Below are 26,917 nucleotides of genomic sequence, written 5' to 3' on the forward strand. Positions count from 1 at the left end.
GGAAATGGACCGCTGGGCGGAGCTCCCCGGGGACTGGGGACCCTGTCCAGGAAGGAGTCTGCTGCTGACGGAACAAGGGAGAGAAACAGCTTCCTTCCTGCATGGGCGACTCACCTGTGGGCTCGGAGCAAACCCCTCCCACTAGACAGGCACTCACCGGACAGGCCGCCCGCTCCATTCCCACCCCGTCTAACTGGGGAGTCTTCCAAAGGGTCCCTGGAGCCCTCCCTGCTTTGCTTCCCAGCCTGAGGACAAACCCTTGGGCTCTGGGCCTGGCATTCCAGGCTGACTCTCACCCTGCCCCCACCAGCTTGAGGCAGGCTCCATCTCACTGACTCATTCAACAAACACTTCCTAATGAAGGCCTGTGAGGTGCCGGGACCAGGCTGATACCAGACTCCAGGCCCTGCTCTACCCGCTTCTCAATTGAGTCTTTTCATCCCTCGATTCACTCCTATGTATCCTCAAGACCCAGTTTCTAGGTCCCTCCTTGGAGACGGGAGGTTCGGCTCCCTGTGTCCGGCCCTGGGTGCCTGCAGTGGAGGGCAGCACTTGTCTTTCCCTCCAAAACTTGAGAGCTCTAGGTGTGGGGGGGGGGGGGTGTTGGGGCACACAGAGAGGTTTATTAAAATAAGTGAGAAGCTCAGTTTCACCACCCTGCATGTGCATGCAGATTCTTGCTGGTGAGGTTGCCTCAGAGACAGGACTCGGGTGTGGTCAGATAAATGGCACGTTAATGGGGCACCACCTGCCTGGAATGAGGCAGGCCGGGGGAGGGATCAGATGCCCAGGGTAGCCCACCTGCATTGGGCCCTGGGGGCGGGGCGGGGTCCTCACTCTGGGCTGGGACCTTGGTCTCCAAGTGTGGAACACAAGTGCCTGTCCTTTCACGTTTCTACAGTCCTGTTCACAGTCTGGACACATCAGGGTGTCCACCCAGGCAAGTTCTGGCTTGGGGACCCCGTCCTAAGTCTGCATCTGGGAGGGCCACCGGTCTACAGCCCCACTCATCCAGCCCCGGGCCTCCGCCACCCAACCGCAGCGCTGTGCTCCAAGATCCGCCGGCTGGCTTTCTGCAAGAACACTGGGACTAATACATACAATTTTTTTCCACGGTTTTAATCGTCAAAGGACCTGCCTTCCAGGAAGGGCGCTCAGGGGGTTAAGTGATAACGGGGCAAACTAGGGGCACAGGGTCTAGCTCAGCGAAGCCAGGAGCACACCCGGGCCGGGGCGGCAGTTGGGTGACTCCTGAGAGACGCGCTCCACGCGGGTTTCGTTGCGCCGGGGAAGTCCGCGGCCTGCAATGCGCAGCCACGCAGGGTCAGCGGAGTTCAGGGGGAGGGAGCCCTGGAGCTCTCTGCCCCGTCCGGTTCCTTTCCCCACCCCCAGGGACTGCAGCCAACACCCCGCCCGACCTGGCCTCAGTTTCCCAGACTGGACAAACTTGCAGTTTTCTGCTGAGCGCACGGTGCGGGGAGACGATCTCAAAAGAGCCGAGAAAAAAGGGGTCCGGGCCTGCGGGAGGGAACGCAATGCCGTCCCCACCCACACCTGGCTGCGCCTCAGACCCCTATCCAGCGCCGGGATCTGCACCCGACAGGCGGCGCGCAGAGGAAGCGAAAGCAGGGGAAGCGGGCGAGGGAGACCGGACAGATCTTGGGTAAACCTTTCCTCTCCCCTCGCCGGAACTCGGACACCGCAGGCCCAGCCTGTCACTTTCTGGGTGGGGAAACCGAGGCGCGGCCAGGGCAGTGTCCCCCTGCGCCCTCCCCAGCGGGCGGAATTCCCTTCTCTAATTGCTTGCTCCGGGCCGAGGGAGGGGGCAGGGGACGCGGGCCCCAGGGCTGCCCCACCTCGTCCCTGCCGCCCAGCCCCGGTGCCCCAAGCAAACAAGTGCGGTGTTTGCCGAGCGCGCGGCGGGCAGCGCGGCCCAAGAGCGAGGAGGATTCGATGGAGCCGCGCGCCGGCGGCGGGGGCGACGAAGCCGGGGCGGGCGCGGGGATCGATCCGGCGCAGCTGTCGCGGAAGAGCCCGGGAAGCATCCACGCCGCGGGCCCCGGCGCCCCCGACCGCGCGCAGGAATCGCGGGACGCTGGGCCCTTCGGAGGCGAAACCCCGGAGTCGGCCCACGGGGGGTGCGACGCTGGGGACGTTCCTGTGGCCGCCGTCCAGGAGTGGAGCCTGCGGACTCCGTGCAGTGCCGCCCGCCCGCCCGGGCCGAAAAGTCCGCCCTTCCTCCGTCCGAACCCAGGCCCCGACCCCGCCCGAACGAAGGCGGCGGGGTGCGGGCGGCAGCCAGCGGGACGCGCCTGGATTGGCGGCCGGGACTTGGGGCGCCCGCAGGTTCGGGGGCTGAGGAAGCGGCGGTGCGGACCTCTGGCTCCAGCGGGTGGGGCGGGTATGAATCTCCGTGATTTAGTCAAACCTCGCTCCAATAAAAGGGGAGAAGGGTGACGGTGGCTGGTGACTCTCATTTCCTCAGGCGACAGACCCAACCAAGGAATCCGCGGCGGACTGCGGAGACAGCCGGAGAGGCCCGGAAAGGGAAACTTCGGGCGCCCACCCCCACGCCCCAATATTCTTAGCTGCCACGGGAGAGCTGAGAACAGGGATGGCCGTGGATAAATGATACCGGTTAAGCCACATTCAAGCTTTGAGTGGTTTTCTGGTGGTGGAAGCGACAGAGCCCACTGGACTCCAGAGTCAGAAGCCCCGAGCCTCAGCGGGTGCTTCCCTTGCCGACTTTCACAGCCCTCGGGTTAGGTCTCAGAGGCTGCTCTTCCCGGCTTCACTCAGGTCTGGGCTGGCACAGAGAGGGTGGGTGTCTGCCCGGCACTGCCCAGCTAGAGTTGAGGCACCCCTAGGCGCATAAGCTGGCGCCTAGAGTCAATCTCCAATTTTCCCGGAGGGGATACTGAGGCCAGAGAACTTCTGCGACATGTCTGAGGTCCCACAGGGACAGGGATGGGGGCGCCCTGCCCCCATCCAGCACACCCCTCCCCCTCCCGCAATTTGCCTAATGACCCTGGATCGATCAACGCCCCAGCCACCCGCCTGCCCCATGGCCGGCTCAATTCTATTTCACTAATTACTAAGAACTGATGCTGGGGGCCCCTGGCACCAGAGGGCCACATTTGCCCTCTAGGGACTAGCAAAATTTTGCTCCATCTCTCTAGTGGGACCACAGCTTCTACAAAGGGCCAGATCCCTGCCCCTGAGGGAGCCCAAGTTCCCCAACCTAAGAGCGAGGACTGGACACACCTGGACAAGGCCCAGTTCAGGAGCTGGGAGGCCCCTTTCAGTTGTAAGGGGCAATCCTGAGGTAGCAGAGAAGCGGCCACTATCTCAAAGTCCAGATCCAACTCTCTCCTTCAAATGGTGGCTTTCCCCATTTGAAAAGTCACAGTGCTTGTTATAAAAATGAAAACAATGGGGCTGTAGAAGATGTATAAAGAAGGAAGCCCAGATCGTCCCCAATGCCTCCCCAGCAAGCTGCCCACAGCTGGCATCTGGGGACAACGTCCCTCTCTGTTTCCACCCGTAGAGACCTAAGCCCCAGCTCCCCTTCCCTGAGCCCAGGATGTTATAGTTGTACAGCAGTTGATTGATTTTTAGAACCCACGATTATTTTTAATTATCTGTGATTGTTGCTAAGTAGAATTGGGGACTTCAGAGTCAGCCCAAGCACAGCCAGACTCCCCCGTCCCGCCTTGCGAGAGCTGAAAGGGGAGGGGGAAACTCACCTGCCCAGACCAGGCCCCCCACCTAGTAGAAAAGTGTGATGATGTATACAACCTGAAACTGTACACAAGCCCTGAAGTGGGGAAGTCCGAGGACCTGTATTTGGCTGGGGTGGTGTTGGCTTTTGGACAACACCAGAATGGAGGGGACAAACTGGGTCTGAACCATAAGGGAACGGGTGGTGTGAGGGGAGTGTGCCTGATAAAGAGTAGGTGCTCGCTGGATGCTCAGTCCTAAGCACCAAGCACTAACAGGGGTCCCCGTTAGCCCTGTCCCACTCGGGAGTTGGAGCACACCACTCTACTTCTACCCCCAAGCTCAGGTGCTGGATCAACCATTGCCCCCCACAGCCCAGTCCACCCAGGCACAGCCCCCTCCCTGCCTGGGGATAGCACAGACCCTCCTCACCCTTCTCCCCACTGTAGAAGACTGGTATGGTGTCTGGCCTAGCCACACTGCTGGTCACGGACCCTCCAATGTGCAGCCAGGTCCACAGGGGCCAGAGGATCATTTTGAAAGCCTGAGGTTGCCCAGCAGGTTGCATGTAGGGGGCAGTGAGCCCCTGACTGGGTCTTCCCTGGCCCTGGACTTAGACCCCTACTTCCAAATGGGTTACCCTGGGGACGATGTCATGGGAGGGAAGGAGGACGGCTGGGGCTGCATTTTGGATACCCTCCTACCTTCAGACTCAGGCTCCAAGATGGGAGGACCCTCCAGGGGGGCCTGGGCACTCTGGACCCTCCTCTCTGACCTGCATCTCATTCCCTGGAGGGATCTTGTCTACAGAGGTCTCTCTGATTATAGAAAGCCCCTCTGTTTATCCCATTTCCAAGATGACCCTGGACCTTGCCTGTCTCCAGGGGGTGAAAAGCACCTTGGCTTTCCCCACCCAGGGAAGACTCCAGAGACATGGAAATAGGACATGTCCTCAGCCTCTCTGGGCTGGAGGGTGACAGGTAATCGTGAATGGTAACCCTCCGGCTCTGGGCACGTGGGATGGGAGGAAAGTAGAAGGACCCTGGAATTGGGAAGGGCCTTTGGAACCCCAGAGGCTGGATATTCCATTGCACATTTGGGGAAACTGAGGTCCACCTGGCTGATGTTGACACCTGGGGCAAGGTAGACTGTGACCTCCCTCTTTCCCCACTTCTCCCCCAAAAAGGACATGTGAGAGGCACTGTGACTCCCTGTATGCCTGAGGGTAGAGCTTGCAGAAGCCACCTTCTTCCTGGGGTTCTGTGCAGGGGGCAGAGGAGATCTCTGAAAGTCCATCACTCACACACCCAGGTATTCTGAGGAGGTGAACTAGGATCCATGCAGGAAAGTCACATTCCAGGCTCTCTGGGAAGAACCACAAAGCATAGACTCAGAGGCGAGGCCCCCTGCCCTCCCTTTGACCGAAACTGTCCTCAGACCCCCATTCTCTGTACTGGGAGCTTTCCGGTACCGGCGGCCCCAGGGGGCCGGAAAGGCTTAGGGATACCGAACCTAGAACCCCGGGTCTGGCCCCTTCCGGCCAGGCTGACCCACTCCAGCCTGCTTCGCGCTCGAGGGGGCCGGGGCGGGCCGAGAGCGAGGCGGCAGGAGGCAGCGGCGGCGGGAGCCGGTGGGCGGGGGCGCTGACGTCAGACCCGGGCCCGGGCGCCAGCGGCTGCTCCCCCGCCACATCCTGGTGGCCGTGCTCGCAGCCGGGCCGGGCCGTGCGCCGCGTAGCCGGGCAGCCTCGCGCGCAGCCACCGGGGAGCAGGCGGGGGCCATGCAGCGGCCTTGAGCGCGCCAGGCCGGCGCCGAGCAGCGCGCGCGTCGGGCGGGAGGCCGAGCCGGCGAGCGGCCAGCGCACGGCGGCGGAGCATGGAGCTGAGCCTGGAGAGCCTGGGGGGGCTGCACGGTGTGGCCCACGCGCAGGCGGGCGAGCTGCTGAGCCCGGGCCACGCGCGCTCGGCGGCGGCACAGCACCGCAGCCTGGTGGCGCCGGGGCGCCCGGGTCTGGTGGCCGGCATGGCCAGCCTGCTGGACGGCGGCGGCGGCGGCGGGGGCGCCGGGGGCGCGGGCGGCGCGAGCAGCGCAGGCGGCGGCGCCGACTTCCGCGGGGAGCTGGCGGGCCCTCTGCACCCAGCCATGGGTATGGCCTGCGAGGCGCCAGGTCTGGGTGGCACCTACACGACGCTCACGCCCCTGCAGCACCTGCCGCCTCTCGCAGCTGTAGCCGACAAGTTCCACCAGCACGCCGCTGCCGCGGCCGTGGCTGGAGCGCACGCCGGCCACCCCCACGCACACCCGCACCCGGCGGCCGCGCCGCCCCCGCCGCCCCCGCCGCAACGCCTGGCTGCCAGTGTGAGCGGCAGCTTCACCCTCATGCGCGACGAGCGTGCTGCGCTCGCCTCTGTGGGCCATCTCTACGGGCCCTATGGAAAGGAGCTGCCCGCCATGGGGTCGCCGCTGTCACCGCTGCCCAACGCGTTACCGCCGGCGCTGCACAGCGCCCCTCAGCCGCCGCCGCCGCCACCGCCGCCGCTGGCTGCCTACGGGGCGCCGGGCCACCTGGCCGGGGACAAGCTGCTGCCGCCCGCTGCCTTCGAGCCGCACGCCGCGCTGCTGGGGCGAGCCGAGGACGCGCTGGCCCGAGGGCTGCCCGGAGGCGGAGGCGGTGCAGGTGGTGGTGGATCGGGCGGCGGAGGCTCCGCGGGGTTGCTGGCGCCGCTCGGAGGGCTGGCGGCTGCCGGGGCGCACGGGCCGCACTCTGGCGGCAGCGGCCCAGGCGGAGGCAGCGGCGGCCCCGGGGCGGGCACCGCGGCCGAGGAGATCAACACCAAGGAGGTGGCGCAGCGTATCACCGCGGAGCTGAAGCGCTACAGCATTCCGCAGGCCATCTTCGCGCAGCGCATCCTGTGCCGCTCTCAGGGCACGCTCTCCGACCTGCTGCGCAACCCCAAGCCGTGGAGCAAGCTCAAGTCGGGCCGCGAGACCTTCCGCAGGATGTGGAAGTGGCTGCAGGAGCCGGAGTTCCAGCGCATGTCGGCGCTGCGCCTCGCAGGTAGGAGCGCGTCACTCACCGCCCGATCCCAGAGCGCGGGCTCTGGGTTCCCCAGCGACAAGCCGCGAGGCGGCAGTGCGCCCGGACCCTCTCCCTGCGCTCCTACCCGGCGCCCTGCTAGTCCGGGCGGGCTCACGGAAGGCGAGGTTGCGGTCTGCGCTTCTGCGGGTTTGTACCGACACCAAAAGGGAGAAAGGAATTGCGAGGGTTCCCTCCACCTTGTCACCCCGCTGCCCTTTCCGGACGGGTAGGGGTCCCTAGTCCTTTTGGACTGCTGGGAGGGTCCCAGCCGCTCCCCGAAGCATGGCTCAGTGTAGTTCATTGTGTGTGTGTGTGTGTGTGTGTGTGTGTCCACGATCGCGTGCGCGCCTAGAAAGGGGTGGTGTTGCTGCTGTGTCCCCGGACAAGTCACTGCTGTCAGCAGTGCCACTCCCCTCCTCCTGACGCGCCCAAGAAGAGGGACCGCTGAGCGTCCAGCCCCGGGCCATGGAGTCGGTGCTCAGCCCCAGCCCCGGCGCTCTCTTCTTTGTAGCTCAGCCCCTGCGATCGATAGCCCCCTCCCCCACTCCGGCCGCTGGCAAAGGTCACCCGAGAATGGGCGGGGGAGGGGCGGCCCTGGGGACCCTCAGCTCTGGCGGCCCAGAGGCCTTCACACCCGAGTCTAGCCCCGCCTCTGCCCGCGTTTGCTCCTGGCTGGGGTGCGGGCGCCCACCTTGCAGTTCTGGTCTTTCTCCCTTCTACTTCGCATCCCTCTGTCCCGACAAACTGCTCTTTATTTTTAGCTTGCTCCAGGATTTCTCCAGTTCCTCCTCCTTCTTTCCTCTCTCTGTCTGTTGCCTCAATCTCTCAGTCCCGTCCAGGCAGCAGCCTTCTGGGGATCCCCATTTCTCCTCCCTTCCCGCTGACCGTAGCTGGGTCTCCAGGAACCCAGGTCAGAACCCTATATCCTGTGTTTGCCAGGGTGCAAGAGAGCTCCTGGCCTAGGAAGGAGGTCTTTCCCTAGCCATGTTGGGGAGGGGGCTGCACACCCCTGCCACAGGGACAATAGCAGCTTCCAGTGCCAGATCGATCGGCTTCTCCAGCACACAAGGGCAAGGAGGGTGGGGGCAGGCGGGGGCTCAAGCCAGACTCCCCATTAGCCAGGAGACAAGCAGGGTTTGACTGCACCCCTGCTCATCCCACCAAGCAGGGGGTGGGGAAGAAGATGCCAGCTGGGGGAGGGGTGGGCCAGGTTTGTCAGCCCCCCCCCCCCAAGCCTTGTTCTCTTCACACCCAGGCAGACTGGACAGCCTCCTGGAGGCCAGCACACTCAGGCATGCCTCAGTTTCCCCTTCTGAAAACCAGGTGTCTAGCTGGAGCCTCATATGGGATTCTTGGATTTTCCACTTGGAGTCACCGGGAAATAAACTGCCTTTTGAATGTGGCAGACAACTATATCCCTCAGCAGGTTGCTGGGCCATGTTAGAAACGGCTGCTAGAACCTGGACAGTTTCCGGTGAGGGTTGGACCACTGTGTCCTGTTCCCATGACACATGCGGGGGCACGTGTGGTCTCACTGTGGATGTTCAGTCCTATCAATACACAATGGCGGCCTGCAGCGTGTGATGCGTGTGACCTCAGGTGGCAGAGAGCACATCCCATCTGCTCTGTGGAAGGGGAGCCCTCTCCAGGAGTGAGCCGCTGTCACTGAGCCAGGTGTTTTATATGCCTCCGTGCCCAAATCCAGGGCATACTTTGGGGGACGCTGCACCACCGCAGGTGCACCCTGAATTGACCAGAGTCGTGGCATTTCCCACGGCAGCTTACTATGTAAGATGACCCTTCAGTGGCATTCAAATGGCATGTTTGGGGGGCCCACAGATCACCCAGAGCATCACCCGGCCAAGACAGAAGTGCACGCCCCCTTGGGAAGGAGGGCACTGCTGGGGGAACAGTGCCACCTTGGCGTGGAGACTGCCGGGTGCCCCAGCCCTTGGTCTGTGCTCCTCGGTCCACCGCCTGGTCCCCAGGCCGCAGTGCCTGCTTGCAGCTGTTGTGATTACGGAGTGAAACAGGCCACGCTGGAGTTCTGGATCTCTTCCTGACTCTGCAGCCAACGCGGAACTGTCTCACCTTCCCGAGCCTGTTTCCCCATTTAGGAAACTAGCTAGAATGGAGGCCATCTCAGTAGCCTGGGGCGACAGGAGCGTGAGAAGGGCTCCGCACACACTGGGCCTCCGGCAGAACACTGGGACATAATGAACCTAATGAACCGGGACCACTGACTTGTCCCCAGGTCTGCCGGGCGGCCCAGCCTGACCTTCCCTCGCCCCTTGCGGGCGCGCACACCTGCACCCTGCACCCGCGAGGTCCGAGGCGGCGAGGCTGCGGGGTAATTAGGCTCCGGCCGAGGCCTTTAGTTCCGGTCGCTGCGCAAATGAAGAGCGGTTAAGTGGCGGCAAATCGTGCGGTTAGCGGCAGGCGGCAGGGCGCGTCCCCACTCGACAGCCGCCCTGCAAGGCGACAGCCCCAAGCACCTGCAGACGCCCCAAGTCGCGGCGCTCAGCCACCGGCCTCAGCACAATTCCAGCCCCGCGGGGCAGACGCACCCTGCCTCCACCCTCCCAGCGCGGCCAAACGCTCCTACCTTTCCCACGGCCTCCGCCCCGTCCCAGAACTTTCTGCCCCAGTCCTCTTGACGCTGGCCGCAGGTCAGCCACTCGTCCCTGAACCGCGAGTGTCTCCCAGGTGCGGGAGAGAAGGGACACCGAAGGTCAAGGACAGAGGCGCGCAGATAGGAGAGGGAAGGAAAGGGACCATCGGGGAGGAGACAGAAAGCAGAAAGTAAAGAGAACTGCAGGGAGGAGCGCGGCGAAGAGCAGCCCGCAACAGGCGCGAGGGAAGGCCAGAGGGAGACAAAGCAGGCGCGGAGCAGGGGTGAGAGCCGAGTCTGGGCAGGGAGGAGGAGGAAACCGGCGGTTTCTTTGTCTGATTGAGACGCCCAGGAAATCCCCTAAAGAGCTGAGTCCCAGGCCGGCGCCCGGTTCCGTGTGCCTCATTTTGCCCATCTGTAAAACGTGCATGTTTTGGTGGTGGAGCCAGGTTCTGACTGTGACAAGCTGATTCTGGGTCCTGCAAATGCCAGCAAGCCCCAGTCTGCAGCCCCCGACCCCATTCCCACTGGGCTGGGGGCTTCACCCAGGGTCTCCTTGCAGAGGCCCCTCCCCCGCAAACTGTGATTATGGGAGAGGGGCTGGGGGAGGGGCGGGACGGTCGATGAATTCGAATTACCGTCTCTAATTCATCACCGTGCCTGGGTCGATAGCTTCGGCCATCTTCAAATATTGTTTAAATTGCAACTCCGGAGGAAAAGTATTTTTTTGTAACTGATCAGAAAAATATACATATACATAACAAAATATCAGATGGGGTCCGTGGAAAAGGGGGCCCTGTCTTTGTCCTTCTCCTCCTCCTGCTTCTTCCTGAGCAGGGTGCTGAGGTGGAGCCCAGAATCCCTGAGGGATGGTGGAGACCATCGTGAGGAAAACCAGGGCAGGGAGGGACCCAGGGCCAATGGAATGCTTGGCCCCTAGATGGGAAAATTGTCGGAAGATCAAAACCAGAGCTGTTTCTGGCACTGGGTGGGCAGAGGGGTTGGGAATGGAAAGGGAAAGAGGGGCACGTCGGCCCCACCCAGGCTCCGTGGCCCGCTCTGTACATCAACCCCAGTCTGCTTCCACCATTCAGGACGGGGTTGATACAGGGGAGGCCCCAGCTGCAAGTCTGGGTAGAGACAGCTGTACCCTCTTAAAGACCCCGTTCCCTCTGTGAAGACCTCACCTCTTACAGACACCCCAGAAGAGAGCTCTGGCCCCAGGAGGCAGCAGACCAGTGTTGGGGACCTTGGAGACCCGGGTCACCGGGGCGGCATCCCTGACTGAATGATCTCAGGCAGGAGTCTGAGCTTCCATTTCCCCATCTCAGAAATAGATGGAATTAAATGACCCCTCAGAGAGTCAAGGGCCAAGGTGCTGGAGGGGATCTGTGAGCCCGAGACCCATGGTGGGGCCTGGAGGGACTCTGCAGGTACCCACAGGGGAATTCCCAGGGCAGGCTGTAAGTGCCGGATCTAGGAGCGATCACCATGCATGAAGCCCAGTGTGACTTTGGTGTCCCCAGCTAGTGCCCTCCCTCTCAGGGAGCACAAGCTCGGACCATGCCTGGGGTCCAGTGGAGATGCAGGGGAGGAAGGCAGTGTGGGCATGGGTGGGGTCACCTGGGATGCCTGGGTCCTCATCCCCACTCCTGAAGTAAGACATGCAGCGGTCTATGCCACTCCCTTTTCAATTAACTGCAGGTACTGTGCCCGCTTTACAGACAAGCAAAGCTGAGGCTGAGGGCCAGGAGGGCACCTGCCCAAAGCCGTGCCCCTTTATGATTCAGAGCCAGGCTCCAGCAGCCTCAGCTTCCATAATGGGGGAGCGTGGGGGGTTCCAGCTCCTCTACCTGCTGAGCCTCGTGGAGCTGAGCCCAGGCTGGGCAGCCCCAAGCACCCTGACCGCCTAGTCACGCAGGGAGGGCTCCCTGGAGCTGGCTGGGAGTGGGGAAGCCCTCTGAGGCCAGAGCAGGAGCTGGGCGCCCGCTGGGCACGGCGCTGTCTAGCTTACGGGCTGCTTGGGTGGCCCTGTGCTGGGTGACTGTGGCCAGGTCCACCTTTCCTGTTTCCTGGAGCCACTCATTTAGCAGTGGGGCCTGTGCTTCCCCTCCAGGTCCTTAGAGGACAGCAGTTCCCACCAGAGTCCCCAAGGAGAGGGGTCAGGGCCAGGTTTCAGCTTCTTCCATCCAACTGGGTCGACCAGGGTCCCTGCTCTTCTGCCTTTTCCCAATGCCAAGCCCCTAGGTGAGCCTGGGCCCAGCATTGGAGGTCCAGCCCCCACCAGGGCCAGGCACAATAATTCCTCTCTGTGATGACATCGGAGCGACTTGGTAGAACAGTCACTTCCACATCCCCCATATCACTGAAGGAGCCCAGAGATGAGTCTGGGGAGTTGACTGCTTGGCAGGAGGATGGGCTGATATTCAGCCCCTTTATTCAGCCCCTTTATTTAAGTCCCCTTAGGTTAAGTCTTGACCCAGCGTCCCCCATCTCCTCTTTAAATCTCTCTCCCATTCCTGTGTTTGTTTCTTCCCTATCAACCATTACCACTCTAGTCTGAACCACCCCACCCCACCCTGCTGCAGTCACCTCCTTACTGGTCTTCTCCGTTCACCCCTTTCTTCTCTCTCCCACAAGCTAAGGGGGCCTTTTGTGGGTACTTGGCAGCTTGGCGCTCCCCACAGTTCCATGAGACCCTCTCAGAGCCCTTGAGATGTGGAGGTAGCTTCCTGTCCAATCTCTTCTGACTCTCATCTTCCTGCATGGACAGGGAGGGCACTTCTAACTGGGGGGATCCATGGGGACAAAGGCTGGGACGCAGGGAAGTTGGGGCAGCTGTAGGGAGTGAGGCCAGGCCCCTGCAGCCTCTTTGTGTGTAGCAGCAAGCGGCCCAGCTTAACCAAAGGAGCTCAAGCTGGTTTGGATCAAGTTTTTAATTAAATATAGACCCTGATCAATATGAAGGCCGCACTAATGGGGGAGGGGAGAGGCTGGGCCCAGAGTCGGGGGCTGGGAGGTGTGCCTGACCTTGGGCAGGCCCAGGACACCTGCAGCCTCAGTTTCCCCTCTGCCAAGTAGGTGTAGATGTGTGTGGAGACAGAAAACTGCCATCCTTTCACCTGGAGCCTTGCCAGGTGGGTAGATGTCTGGGTGAGGGCCCCCAGACTCAACACCCAAAGGCACAAAGTTACAGCAGAGAAACAAGAACGGAGAGATGCGTGGGTGACAGACGGCAGCTGGAGAGCTGCGGGTTGTGGTGTCACGCCGGGGAGACCGCGAGGGTAGGCATTCACAGGACAGGTGTGCAGACCCAGACTCTGGACCCCCACCACCTGCAGACAGCTTTGGCACCTGGAGGCAGCAGAGAGGCCGGCGGGCATCTGAAGACCTGTCTCCAGGCGCAGCGCTGCGCAGTTTGGAGACGGCGCGCGCGGGTGGCTGAAGGTCGTCCAGCCTCCACGTGCGTCAGCCAGTCGAGCTCTTCCCGCGCCTGGGGGAACAGTCCCGGGCGCTGGGAGCGGGTGGAGCCTGCTCGCAGGGTGAACGGGACGCTGGGCGGGGACGACGGGAGCCCACTCTTCCCGCGTTCTCGGGACCCTCGCCGGGACGCCCGTGAGTCTGTCGGGCCCACCCTGCAGAGCCGCCCAGTCCTTCTGGAGCCGCCGCGTTCTGCGCCTCCACCCTCGCGGAGAGCCCGACCTAGAAGCACCGGTGCGCGCTCGCCCTCCGGAGCCCTCGGCAGCCCCGAGGGATCTGGGCGCGAGAGGCCGGGCGGAAGCAGACCGCGACCCCTGCGCTGCCCGCGACCTCTACACTTAAGGGCTCAAAGACGGAGCGCGGCCCTCAGTGCGCCGGGTTCCACCCCGGAGGAGCCCCGGGGGGGGGGTCGCAGCCTTCGGCCCGCGGCCTCCTCGGCGGCGCCGGTGCGCTCAGCACGCCGGCTCCCCGTCCTCTTACTGCTGCAGCGTTTCCCGGGGTTCTTTAAAGAAGAGTCCGAGCTGTTTAAAAAGAGGTGACACGTCAGTTTCCAGATTATTCTTGTTCTTTTTCACGGGGCTGGGGATTGAACCCAGTGGCAAGGTGCACCGCGCTGAGCTAGATCCGCAGCCCTTTTCATTTCTGAAGCTTGAGACAGGCTCTCCCTCAGGGGCGGAAGCCGATCTCCGACTTGCCATCTTCCTGCCTCAGCCTCCAAGTCTAGATGAGCAGAGGCTGCCATCCCTCCTTACTGGTGGGAGGCGGGCTTTCCGGTTCTTCCCCAAAGGGTCTGCACTGAAAGAGGCAGCAATTGTTTTATTTTTCCTTTCCTTTTTCCAAGGTCTGGGGTCTGATTAAAAAGAAAGAAAGAAGGCCGGGGAGAAAACTGTAAACAAGAGCCTCAAGTATATGAGCCTCCCCAGGCCAGCGAGTCCACCATGAAAAGAGCTTTTTGCTGGCTGCCTAGTAGTCTAGTATTTGCTTTTCATTCTTTATTTAACTGCTTCCTCTTCCTGCCCACACGTAGGCTGTTTAAAATCCTTTGCCCTCCCACAGGGCTGCAGGGAATGAGCCAGGAGGGGCGGGGTGGGTCACTTTGCTGTGTTTATCTGTGGATTAATTTCCTAATAATTGCAATGCTGGGTCAGCCCCGTCCCTTTTTGTGAGCGGCCTCTCCTGACCGGTTCCTTATCTGTTTCCTTTCCGGCCATCTTTTTCAAATTCATTTCTCAGTGTCAGATCCTGAATGTCTTTTTGAAAACCAAAGCTCCTTGCAGGTGTGGGCGTGTGTGTGTGTGTGCAGTGTGCACCTGGGCCACTAAGTCGGTTGCCCCCAGGGAGGGTGCCCGAATGGGGGTCCCTGGGGCTGGATGTTGTCCATGAGTCACCCCCTGCCCCCACCCTGGGGGAGCCGTGGGGGTGGGCAGAGAGGGTGCTGACTGCCCGCTGCCCTGGTAAGTCTTTGAAAGGTTCAGAACTAAATTACAGTGGGGCCATTAATATGCCATTAGAGGAGGTGGGTGGGAGAGAGGGAGGTGGGTCTCTACCAAGATGGGGTGCTGGCTGCAGGTGGGCACACTGGCCTCCTGACTGGAGGCAGAGAAGGGACAGGGTGGGGACTGGTAAGGGCTGGGAGGCCTCTGGGGCCTCACTGAGTGTGAGGACCTGGCTCTGAACCCTCTTTTTAAGAAAGCTCCACACCCTGTCCACCCTGGTGAGCCCCCTTTCTGGCTGGTCCAGGCTGCAGGATTTACAGTGTTTGCCCTGGACCTTGCTCCTGAGGGAGGATGGGAGACCTTGGCCGAGTCCTGTCTCTGGGTTTCTGGCTGGAAGAGGCCAGTGGGGGATGCCCAGGACCCCTGGGCCTGGCAGGGACAAGCCACCAGGGCAGGGGATATCAGTGTCCCCATATCTGGGGCCTGGCCGCTGGTGGTCAGGGCAGGACGTGTTGCCACGGAAACCGGCCATCATCCCAGCCGGAGACCAGGCTGTGTATTGAATTGTCTGCTCAGTGAAGCTGGAGCTCAGTGAGGGCAGAGGTGGCCAGAGGAAGGGGCCAGCGTCTCCGGTTCCTGCCCCCTCCTCCCCACCCTTTGCCCAAGTGAACCCACAGGTGGGGGAAGCACCCCACACTGCTGCCCAGCAGAAGGGCAGCCCCCCGTGCCCCTGGCTGCATCCTGGGACTGTTTCTTCCTCTACCACTGAGCACCCTCCCCTGTGGCCTTCCTGTCACCGCCAGCCTGGGACCTTGCCTCCCAGTGCCCCGCCTCGGGCCCTGCGGCTGGATCAGCCTGGCCTCCTCTGGGCTTCACTGACCCTCCCCAGTCGTCCCCAATGCCAGTTCCACCCTCCCAACACACGGCCACCCCAGGGAGTCAGGCCTCCCCAAGCGCCCCTCCAGGCTGCGCAGCGGGAAACCTCGCTTCCCTGCTCCTGTGTCTCCTGGAGGTCACAGAGCACTGCTCCCACGCGGGGGCGCTCCTGGGGATGCCTCTGACTGGCCCCACGGCAGGTGTCCACCATGTCCAGGAGGGAGGCAGGAGAGAGCTGCAGGGCTTGCTGTGGGCTTGGACCCTCATGACCCTTGCACAGTGGGGCCCTGGTGTCCACCTGCAGGTGGGGACCCCAGAGTCATGGGCTACAGTGGGGCCTGTGGTAAGACAAGAAACCGGAGGCCCAAAGCCCAGGGTGAGTGTTCAAGGCCACTTGGCCCATGGAGCCCAGCCCAGCGTCCCCACTGACCTGGAGTAGGGGGCAGACAGAGGGAGCCTCTCTGGCTCCACAGAGCTCAAGTGAACGGAGCCCAGGGTCACTGCCCTGTCCCAGGGCCACGCCTGCCTTTGCTGCCCCAGGAGCTACCCAGACTTCCCCAGTCCACTGGCCTAGGGTGTGCTCTGGCTGTGGTCACGGTGCTCCTGGTTCCCTCGGGTGGTCCTGACGTCACCCCCTCCCCCCGGGAGTCCTGCAGGGCCAGGCACACCAAGCAGCAGGCTGAGGCTGCAGATTCAGCCCCTTTGCAGCTCAGCTAGGGATGGTCCTGGTCAGAAGCACAGAGGAGCCCACTGACCCAGGGAGCAGGCAGGGACTGCACCTCACAGGCACTCACCACCCACATACCCGGAGCCACCAAGGACCTCTAGAGGAGGAGGAGGGAAGCAGGAGTGGGGAGGGAGAGAAAGAGAAAGGGGAGGAGGGTGGAGGGGAGGGCAGGCGGGGAAGGGGGCTGAGTTGGGGGGAAGAGGGCCAGGAGGGAGGCCACCTCTTTCAGAGTGTCACCTGCCAGAGGACTGTGGCCAACAGGTGCACCCCCAGCTCCAGCTGCAGCCGGGATTCTCTCTGATCCTGGAGGGGTGATCTGACCCAGGCCAGCACCCCCACCCAACCCCGGCTGAGAGCCACCCCCAACCTCCCAACCCTGCCGGGCCCTCCACCAGTACCTGCCAGTCCCCTCAGCAGAGTCCAGGGAGAGGGGACAAGCAGCCCGTGTCTCCTAGAACTATTCCTGCTGAGGGAGCCAGGGCTGAGGGGTGAGCGAAAGGACTTGCAGGGGAGCCCCTGTGCTGGGACCCCAGGGGCAGGTGCAGCCCAGCTCCCCACTCCTGTCAGCTCTCCACGCCTCCTCTCCAGGAAGGTGCCAGAAGAGCTGAGGAGGGTCTGAGCTGGGGAGAGCCCCGCCCAGCTTCTCTGGTGGACTCGGTCGGAAGCTCAGGAGCAGCTCAGCCTCACCTCCTTCAGGGTGTTGGCCTAAGCCTTGGCACAGTCCCCATGGCAGGGTCCACACCGGGCAGTAACCCTAGGGCACTTCTGGTCTGCTGACCCCAGCAGCTTTCTCAAGAGGCAGGGAGAAGAGGTGACATTGCTGTGGAGGCAAGTCCCAGGGATCTGACCAAAGGGCTTTCGTCCTGAACTGGGGTCCTGTGGTCCCCCCACTGCCCCTGTACAGCCAATAGGCCTGTCCCTTGCTTAGGCTGGGGCAGGACAGCTGCCCCTCTGCTGGACCTAGTGGGAACAGTAAGGGACCAGCAGGCAAAGGACGTGACCACCTTGGGGGGACGTGTCCCTACCCCTTCCAGGAGATGCCCCGATCCTGTGGCTTGTTCCTGGAGGTCAAGGGACAGCCACCCTGAGACAGGAGTCTGGACGCTGCCCATAGGCCCCGGTTAGCGTGTCTGCTGGGCCCTGTGTACGAGTTTGACTCAGGACAGACCTCAGTCTCTTCTGGATGATGGCTGGTGTCCTCCCAGGGCTGCTGGACCCTCCAGGACCCTCCAGGAGCCAGCCCTAGCTCCTCATTCCTAGAACCCTCGAGGACAAGGTGGAGGCGACTGATGTTCTGAAATCCTGAAATCGGAGCTTCTGGGATCTTTTGCTCTTAGTTTCAAAGACTCAGTCCCTGGGCTGGGGAGATGGGTCAGTTGGTAGAGTGCTTGCCTTGCAAGCATAAGGCCCTGTGTTCCATCCCCAGCACGCAAAGGAAAAACAGACTCAGTCCCTGGGGTCCAGGAGGACAGACCAGAGTAGGCAGCTTCCTTGATGGGGTCCTTGGAGAGAGTCATTTCCCAGGAATGCCAGGGAAAATATGGTGGGGGGGATGCTGGGCATATAGCTCAGTTGGTATAGAGTGCTTACCTTGCATTGCCCTGGGTTCAAATCCCGGCACCGCAAAAAAAAAAAAAAAAAAAGAAGAAGAAGAAAGAAAGAAAATATGGCAGAGAAGAGGCGAGAGCAGGCTGAAGCTGGGGATCAGCATGAACCTCCAGGGAGAGAGGAGGGGGTGGGGTGCACTGTGGGGGAGGGAACAGCCAGTGCAAAGGCACTGAGGCCTGACTCAGATGAGGTCAGTGTGGCCGAGGAGCAGCTGAGTGGAGAGGTGCGGACAGGGTGCCTGGAGGAAGGCTGGAGAGGTGGGAGGGCTCAGGGTGACTGGCCGGCACTGCAGAAACGTCCTTCCCAAGTTTACACATGAGGGGACTGAGGCTTGCATGGGCCGGGTTGGGGTTGACTCCCCTTCAGTCCCGGAGCAAGCCTGCTGTCCCCCAGCCCCAAGAGTCCCACAAGACGGTCCCACCAGCTGCTCCTCCAGCTGTCACAAACCCACGGGTAGAGGCAGGGGCTGTACCTGAGGCTCCTCTCCATCCACAGCCTGGGACGTGGCCTCTGTGCTGGGCATGTGCAGGCGGGCCTGGGGTGGGCTCTGAGGTGTGGATGGACTGTGGGAGGTGCAGGTGGAGGTGGGGTGCTCTTGCTGGTGGTCATGGTGGAGGCCAAGAGAGCAGGGCAGGTTGTGGTGATAGCAGAGGCTGGTGGTGTGGCAAGGGGTGGGGAGGCCAGGATGATGGACGCAGAGGGGGCGTGGTGGTGGCAGCAGAGGGGCCAGCAGGGAGGGGCTGGCAATGGTTAGTGGAAGCAAAGGGGACAGAGGCACAGGAGGTGGCAGGACAGAGGGGGAGTGGTGCCAGAGGAGGTGGGGCAGGTGGTGGAGTCCCGCTGGAGGACACATGGGGGCCGAGGGAGTGCAGGCGAGGCTGGCGTGTGGAGGATGGGATGCAGAAGGAGGAGATGGGAGAGGTGGAGGTGATGGAGGGGGTGGTGGTGGAGGAGGAGGGGATGGAAAAGGGGATGGGAGAGGAGGGGATGGAGGAGGTAGTGGTGAAGGAAGTGATGAAGGCAGAGGTGATGGTGGTAGAATTGATACAGATGATGGAGGAGGAGGTGTTAGTGGAGAGTGGAAGAACTGACACTGAAGGAGATGACGATGGCGGTGAAGTGAAGGAGGTGGAGGTGGGTAGGAGAAGGGGTGGAGGAGGTGGGGAGATGGAGGTGGAGGAGGAGGAGGTGAGGAGATGGAGGAGGAGGAGGTGAGGAGATGGAGGAGGAGATGGAGGTGGAGGAGGTGGGGAGATGGAGGAGATGGAGGAGGAGGAGGTGAGGAGATGGAGGTGGAGGAGGTGGGGAGATGGAGGTGGAGGAGGAGGTGGGGAGATGGAGGAGGAGATGGAGGAGGAGGAGGTGGGGAGATGGAGGAGATGGAGGAGGAGGAGGTGAGGAGATGGAGGTGGAGGAGGTGGGGAGATGGAGGTGGAGGAGGAGGTGGGGAGATGGAGGAGGTGGGGAGATGGAGGAGGTGGGGAGATGGAGGAGATGGAGGTGGAGGAGGTGGGGAGATGGAGGAGATGGAGGAGGAGGAGGTGGGGAGATGGAGGAGGTGGAGGTGGAGGAGGTGGGGAGATGGAGGAGATGGAGGAGGAGGAGGTGGGGAGATGGAGGAGGTGGAGGTGGAGGAGGTGGGGAGATGGAGGAGATGGAGGAGGAGGAGGTGGGGAGATGGAGGAGGTGGAGGTGGAGGAGGTGGGGAGATGGAGGAGATGGAGGAGGAGGAGGTGGGGAGATGGAGGAGGAGATGGAGGTGGAGGAGGTGGGGAGATGGAGGAGGAGATGGAGGTGGAGGAGGTGGGGAGATGGAGGAGATGGAGGTGGAGGAGGTGGGGAGATGGAGGAGGAGGAGGTGGAGGAGGTGGGGAGATGGAGGTGGAGGAGGTGGGGAGATGGAGGTGGAGGAGGCGGGGAGGTGGAGGAGGTGGTGTTGGAGGAGGAGGCCTGGAGGTGGAGGAGGTGGGGAGATGGAGGTGGAGGAGATGGAGGTGGAGGAGATGGAGGTGGAGGAGGTGGTGTTGGAGGAGGAGGCCTGGAGGTGCCCTGAACTGACACTGACCTGGAGGAGGTGGCGGAGGCTCAGGAGGTGCGGCCACAGCGGCCTGGGGTGGTCAGCGGGAATGGCTGAGTCGGGCGTCTCCTCCCAGCTCCCCTCGCAGCCTCCTTTCCACTCCAGTGAAGGCTGGACTGGGCCGGCCGTCCGGGCTGGCCAGGCCTGGCGCTCCGCAGGGGCTGTGGGGGAAGGGACGAACGACAGAAGCCGCTCCCGGTAAACAGCTCCGACGGGAGCGCGATCGATTGGGGCTGTGAGGAGCTGTAATTAGATTGAACGCCGGGAAGGGCGGGGGACGGCCGAGCCTCTTTCTGCTGTGATCGACAAAACGCGAAGTTTTTCCCTCGACTCCGCTGCGCAAGCCCCTCCCCCGCCTCTGCCTCTGGGTCCCCATTAGGCGCGGGATGGAGACCCGGAGGACCCAGGCTTCCCTCCTCGCAAGGTCCCTGGAGGTCAGCTCTGGCTGCAGGGTGCCGGGCCAGTGGCTCGCCTTCAGGTTCACACCTTGTGGAACTATTATCACAGGAACGGAAGGGTAGGATGCACCGAGGGGCTTGGCACCAAAGTCCTGGGAGCCTTCCGTGGGGTCTGCAAGTCTGTCCCTGCTGCAACTGAAGTGTGAATTCAGGAGTAAGTGGCTGGCGAATGAATGAAGGACGGCTGAGTGGAAGGCCTGTCAGCTGGAGCCTGGGCCGTTCTGATCCCTGCCCCTGCTCCCTGCAGACCTTCGCAGGGTGGCCAAGCCCTGAGGAGGTCAAGGCGGTCCCTGGCATTTCTGTACAGCGTTTTTCATGCATGTGAACATACCTGCTGCGTACCAAAAGGCTGCCTGGTACACTGTCCATCACTGAAACTGTGCCAAATAGATGCATCTTGGTGCAGGGCAGTGAACCCAGTCCCTCCCACATATGCCTATGCTTTACCACTCGGCTACAACCCGGCCCCACCCTCTGTCAGCTTCTCAGTATAGGTACAAATGCAGCCTTTTGCCTAGATCAATATGCAGTGACTAATGTTATTATCATTTTCTTGCATGTTGTCCACAACTGAGCCCCGTAGAATACTAGGATTCCATGTTCTTCCTGGTAGAAATGTTTGATGCTCCAGGAGCTAATACTTGCTAATCCCAAATTCTTCCCACATTCCCCAACAAAACACAAACCAGCTGAATAGGATTTCTCTCGATTATCAGGCCACCTCCTCTTAACCATCTGAGGGGCTCTTGCTCCAATCTTGAGTAGGGCTGCCCTTCTGGGGCAGGTCTGTGATGGGTACGTCCAGTGGTCTTCCAGGGTATCCCTATCCCCATCCTGCAGGGGCCCCTTTCTCTTTCCTAGGTTTGATCACTTTTCCTGAATTCCATATCTCCCTTTTTTGATCTACCTCTGCATTTGAATGGAGTACATCCTCCAGTAGCTTTCCGAGAAAGGCTATGCAGAACGCCAACTTGACTGTATCTTTATTCTGCCTTCATGCCTGATGTTTGGAAATTTGGCAATTCTATCAGAATATATATTTTCCCTCAGAATTTTGGAAGCATTTATGCATGTGTGGATGCACATGCACATATAAATAATATGCTTAATCACAGCCTTTAAAAACTTTAAATATTAAGGTTAATAAAAAAAAAGAATTTTGGAAGTATTGTCCTATACTCTCTTTGTTTCTGAGAAGCCCGAGGTCGCTCTGATTCTCCATTCTTTGTATAACATCTGGCTTCCCTTTCTGGAAGCTTTCAGGATTTTTTCTTTATTTCGAGTACTCTGAAATTTCACAAGGATGAGTCTTGGCCAGTGCCTTTTCTCATTCACTGATGTGAATAACTGATAGACTCTTAACAAGAAGACTCATATCCTTCAATCTGGAATTAATTTTTACATTATTTGATCATCTCTTCTTCTAGTGTTAGATTACCTCTTGATCAAATGACAAAACTGCTAATAACCATCCTCTAACTTCATGATAATTTTTGTCTGCATCATTGCATCTACTCTGTTCTCTTTTCTGGGACATTTGTTTAACTTTATCATCCAATCTTTACATAAAATCATTTTATTCCAGCTATTATATTATTATTATTATTATTGTACTTTTGCTGTGCTGGGGATTGAACCCAAGGACTTGCACATGCTAGGTAAGCACTCTATCACTGAGTTACAGCCCAATCCCCCCTTTTTCGTTTTCTTTCTCTTTAATTTTTCTTTTTATTTAGTAGCACCATGATCTTGTTTCATGGATACGTTTCTCTCACCCCCTGACAATATTGATAGCTTTCCCTGTTTTGTTTATTTCTTTCTGAAATTTAACAAGTCCTCTCAATACTCTCTCCATCCCATTAGATAATTTTCTAAAATACCCAGTGACTTGTGTCCACCTTGCTTAATCATAAAATCTGAAGCAGTCAATTAGAAGCTCTGCGCATCCTTCTCAGAGGGAGAGTGAGAGAGATGGTGCCAGTTCACACTCTAAATAGGCAAAATCCTGTCCCCAAGAAATGAGTCACGGGGTAGGGAATATTTATTTATTTATTATTTAACTTACTCATGTGGTACCAGAGGTTGAACCCAGGGGTGCTTAACCACTGAGCCATTTTTTATCTTTTATTTAGAGACAGGGTCTTGCTAAGTTGCTTAGCACCTCAGTATGTTGCTGAGGTTGGCTTTGAACTTGTGATCCTCCTGCCTCAGCCTCCTGAGCTGCCGGGATTACGGCAGGCACCCCCTTGCCCATTTATTGTTGAGGACATAGGTGGACATCTGGTTTGAACTCTTCTGGAACCAAACACCTTGCTGTGTGCTCCCACTAGGTCACCAAGGCTGGCAGGAGGGGCTGGCAGCAGGGACCCACTAACACATCCTGCCTTTGTCCGCATGGGGAGGACAGAGCACGGGGAAGGGGCTGGAGAAGGCACGTGGGAGGGGATAGACGCCGAGCACTTCTGATCAGGCTGAAGCTGAGGCCACAGGCTCCCCAGCCGGGCAGCGGGGAGACAGTCCTGGTGGGCGACACCCACTGCACCCAGCAGCGGGCCCTGCCTGGGGGGAGGGCGGCTTTGCAGGGCTGGTGAGCAAGCGCAGGCTTCCCCGCTCTTCCCCTTCCCGAGCCTCTGCAGTGGTGGGCAGTGGCCCGTCCCTTGGGAGCGGGCAGGATGGCCCCGCACCCTCACTGCCCCCTCCAAGCCCTCGGCCTTAGACCACCTCAGCGGCCAAGGGCTGCGAAGTCTGCCCCTCTAAGGTCTCAGCCTGCTCCTGTGGGAGGGGCTGGGGACTCTGGTGTCTGCCTGGCAGGGGTCCCCAGGGTCATCGGGCCCCACAGGGGGAAGGTCTGGACGGTCACTGCCTTTCGCAGAATCTGGGAGCTGGGGTTTGGGATGAGGCTGATTAACTGGCCACTTTTCCCACCCAGGTTCACAGTGATTGAATAGTTCACGGTGGAATTTCTGTCAGTTCCCCAACGTCCCTCATTGGGGCTGCAGAAAGGAGGGGAAACCTAGCCTTGGAGGGATGGGGGCAGGAATCCAGAGGGGAGGATGAGGGGCTTGGGGGCAGAGGCTGGGGAGGGTCCCTGGGATGGGCACGCTGCGGGGGATTGGAGCTGGCCAGCCCGTGCCTGTGGAGAGTGCTCACTCTGTGACCCTTTCTCTGTCCCCCTGCGACCCTACCTGCCTCCCGCCCCCTGCCCGTCCTCACCTTCCTCTCCGGCTCCCTCCCTCCCGCCTCCCTCTCGTGGTCCTTCCTGCTACCCCTTCTCTGCACATTCGCTGCTTCTGTCGTGGTTCCCCGGTCCCTGCTCGTCCCCTGCACCTGTCCGTCCTGGCCGCCTTCCGCCCCGCTCTGTCCTCCCACCGCCGCTGCCTCCCGCCCCTCTCCCTCCCGGCGCCGGACCTCCGGGCTCGCCCTCCGGCCGGTCCCCGCGGCCGCCGCGCGGTGGCGCTGTGGTGGCCCTGCGCCCGCAGCCTGCAAGCGCAAGGAGCAGGAGCAGCAGAAGGAGCGCGCGCTGCAGCCCAAGAAGCAGCGCCTGGTGTTCACCGACCTGCAGCGGCGCACGCTGATCGCCATCTTCAAGGAGAACAAGCGGCCGTCGAAGGAGATGCAGGTCACCATCTCGCAGCAGCTCGGCCTGGAGCTCAACACCGTCAGCAACTTCTTCATGAACGCGCGGCGCCGCTGCATGAACCGCTGGGCCGAGGAGCCGGGCGCCGCCCCCGGGGGCCCTGCGGGGGCCGCCGCCACCTTCTCCAAGGCCTGAGGCGCCGCGCGCCGCGCCGGGAGGGGACCGCACACCCCGGCCCGAGCGCACAAAGGGCCCCTCCTCCCTCCATCCCACCCAGGCCAGAGGGGTCGGCAGAAAGGGTGCCCCAGCCCCTCGATCCAGGACGCCCAGGGGCCTCGAGGAAAACCAGGCTCACTGTGTTGTTACCTAAAGCGGGTCAAGAAGCACATACTAGAAATATAAACCGGGTATTTAAGAAAAGGAATTTTAAGAATAACTAGCCCCTGTCGCCAGACCCCCGACCCAGGAGGAAGGCAGGGGCCCTGCCCTCTTCCTCCCCAGCGCCTCCGTGGAGGAGGCGCCCTGCGTGCCCTTGTCCCCTCCCCGAGAACTCGGCCCCTTGGAAGTCGCCAAAACCCACGTCAAGCTGGATCCTTGCAGTGCCCCCGCCCACCCCAAGCCACCCCCTCCGCTGGCAGGACGGCGCCCCACAGCCCAGAGCTGCCCCTCCCAGCGGCCAGGACTCCTTGTGCCAAGAATTGCCTGCCTTAAAGCCTGGGGAGGGGGCCTGCGGGCCTGCGCCCTTCCCGCCCCCACCCCAGACCGCCAGGGTCCAGCTCCAACATGCGGGTAGATCCCAGACGCCTCCCTCCCCGCACCCTTGGTTATTCACTTTATCTCCAGGCACCTTGACGAGTGGACCAGGGACCCACGCACCCCAGGAACAGGAAGATGACGTCCGGTCCCCCAGACCCTGCCGCAGAGCACCCAGCTGCCCAGGCCTGTGCTGGCCTCTGCCCTGACCCTCTGGAATTCACCACGCCACCCCTTCCTCATGGGGTGCAGAACTCACCTGCAGGAGATGGTGGGGGAACCTCGCGCTTGTCACATCTCTCTCCACAGAGAGAAGGACGGTGTTGAAGACGTTGGAATCTGCCTGCTCCATTTTTTGCCAAAAAGCGGGGGGGGGGGGGGGGGGGGGGGTGAGAAAGGAAGATGAGCACCCACCCACCCTGCTCATCCTGTCTGGTCTGGGTGACCTCCAGACTGGCCAGCAGCTGGATCCCAGGAACCCAGCTCCCTGGGGTTCCAGACCCAGAGGCCAGAAGGAACCCCCTCCGCGGGCCCCACCTGTGGGCCGCCTCCCAGGGAGGGCCCTCCGCTTCCCCTGGAGAATGCAAGAGACATTGCTAATGAAATCCCCCTAGGTAAAGGCTACCTCACTCAACGTTCAAGTCTGTGATTGGAAAAATCACACCTGATACCAAAGATTCCCCCAAGGACTTGTGCTGGATGCTAGGGTTCCCTGCAGCCTCAGCCAGGGGCCGCCCTTCCCCCAGAGCGCCAGAGAATGAGAGGGAGAGAGGATAGCGAGGTCGATGAGTGCCTTTTTCTTGAACCAAAGATGTGTGTGGAGTGTCCTCTGTCCTTATCGACGCGCTGTGCTCCCAGCTTCTTAGCAACTGATCTCGGTGATGCTTCTAGAACCTTTGGGTGTTGGGGGCAGAAACCCAAAAGTGAAAAGTCCCCATTCCCCACTCGGCAAGTGACCCTGCCCCAGACTCACATGTGACACACACAGAGACATGCACACTGATATTAGACACGGAACGCAGCCAGCCACTCACACACACACACACACACACACACACACTGCCTCCTATGCCTCGGGGTGGTCCCCGGACACCGCAACGCCCTTCACAACACAACACCAGGGCCCCCTCACCCCCTTTCACCCCCCTAGTTCCCCTTGGCCAGGACTAGAACTCCCTCCCCAGCCCTGGCCGCCAACTCGTCCTCGTCCTTGGAGCCCACAGGCCCAGGGCCTGCAAAAACATTTTCATTTTTCTTAAGATCAGAAGGGAAAAAATGAACTTTTAAGTCGAAGAACATGTTATGCCACATGAATGTGCCCCTCGCAGGCAGTGAGCTGCCCACGTCCATGCCCCTCATAGAACACAGTGCCTGGCTGCAGGGGACAATTTCTGGGACTCCTGTGCTGGGCGAGACCCTGCCCTTTCCCTGCCTTCCAGATCCCAGGGCCAGAGCAAGGGACTTCCCGTCTCCCGTTGGAAGGGAGGCCTTGCCCTTGGGCATTTCTGGTTGTGGACCTTCTAGTCTTGACAGGTCAGGCCAAGGGAAGCCTCCGAAAAACATCCCTCTCTCTCTCTTCTCTTTCTCCGCAGTGGGGAAGGAGCCCAGCACACGGTAGGCAAGCACTCACCACTGAGCTGCACCCCCAGTCCCCGTGAATTCTTTTCAACCATCGCATCACACACACACACACACACACACACACACACACACACACACACACATGCTCACACTGGCTCCTGTGCCCTGCCCGAGCTTGGCCAGCCCCTTCGTCAGGCCTGGACCCCAAATGCCCCTAAGACCCACCTGGTCATCCCATACCAAAGATCATTTTCCATGCAGGGAACCTGACCTCCAGCACAATTCCTTCAAGCCTTTGACAATTTCTCTGAAATACCTCAAAATATTTAATGTATAGTTTATGTGATTAAAAAAAAAAAATCCTTAGCTAGTTTTTGGAATACGTGACTTGAAGCTTTATACCGTTAAATTATAATTTTGCAGACGATGGCATGTCGTTTCTTTGACCCGTTCCGTGGGAGACGTATTGAATGTCAGGGCAGCAAGGCCGGTGGTCGCCGGAGGGGAGGCGAGGCTGCAGGGGCAGGGACCAGCGGTCACAGATGCATATCTAGATGAGTCTTTGGGAAGAGGGTGTGCAAGGTGTACCTTTCCCATCTCTGGCTTGTTCTGTTTCTTGGTTTTTGGAGTCATGTCTTATAAGAGTATTTATTATTCTATGTGTTCTGTGTTCAAATGTAATTTAAGAAAAAAAGGAAAAATGAAAAAAAGACAATGGAGTTTGTTTTGATGCATGGCTAATGTACCCTTTCTTGAGATAATGTGCTAAGTGAGGGGGGCGAGGGGGGCGGGGGGGGGCGGCCGGGTTCATGTCCATCGCTGTGTCCATGCCGCCGTCGGTGCTGTTCCGTGCTTCTTTGCTCTGTGTTTCTGTTCCCCTTCTAAGGAGCTGTCTGTCCAGCAGGCAAGGAGCCCACGGAGAGGAAGGAAGGTC

The 26,917-nt window shown here is 60.5% G+C and overlaps 1 protein-coding gene across 1 annotated transcript; it reads left to right on the forward strand.

Moving 5' to 3' along the window:
• Positions 1-5,595: 5,595 nt before the first annotated feature.
• On the forward strand, positions 5,596-23,844 carry ONECUT3 (one cut homeobox 3; the record flags this gene model as incomplete). The annotated part of the gene is made up of 2 exons (XM_079114855.1): positions 5,596-6,778; positions 23,552-23,844. The coding sequence occupies 2 exons, from the start codon at positions 5,596-5,598 to the stop codon at positions 23,842-23,844; spliced, it is 1,476 nt and encodes a 491-aa protein (XP_078970981.1).
• Positions 23,845-26,917: the final 3,073 nt, after the last annotated feature.

This window comes from Sciurus vulgaris, assembly GCF_902686455.1.
Source record: "Sciurus vulgaris genome assembly, chromosome: 16".
NCBI classification, from domain to species: domain Eukaryota; kingdom Metazoa; phylum Chordata; class Mammalia; order Rodentia; family Sciuridae; genus Sciurus; species Sciurus vulgaris.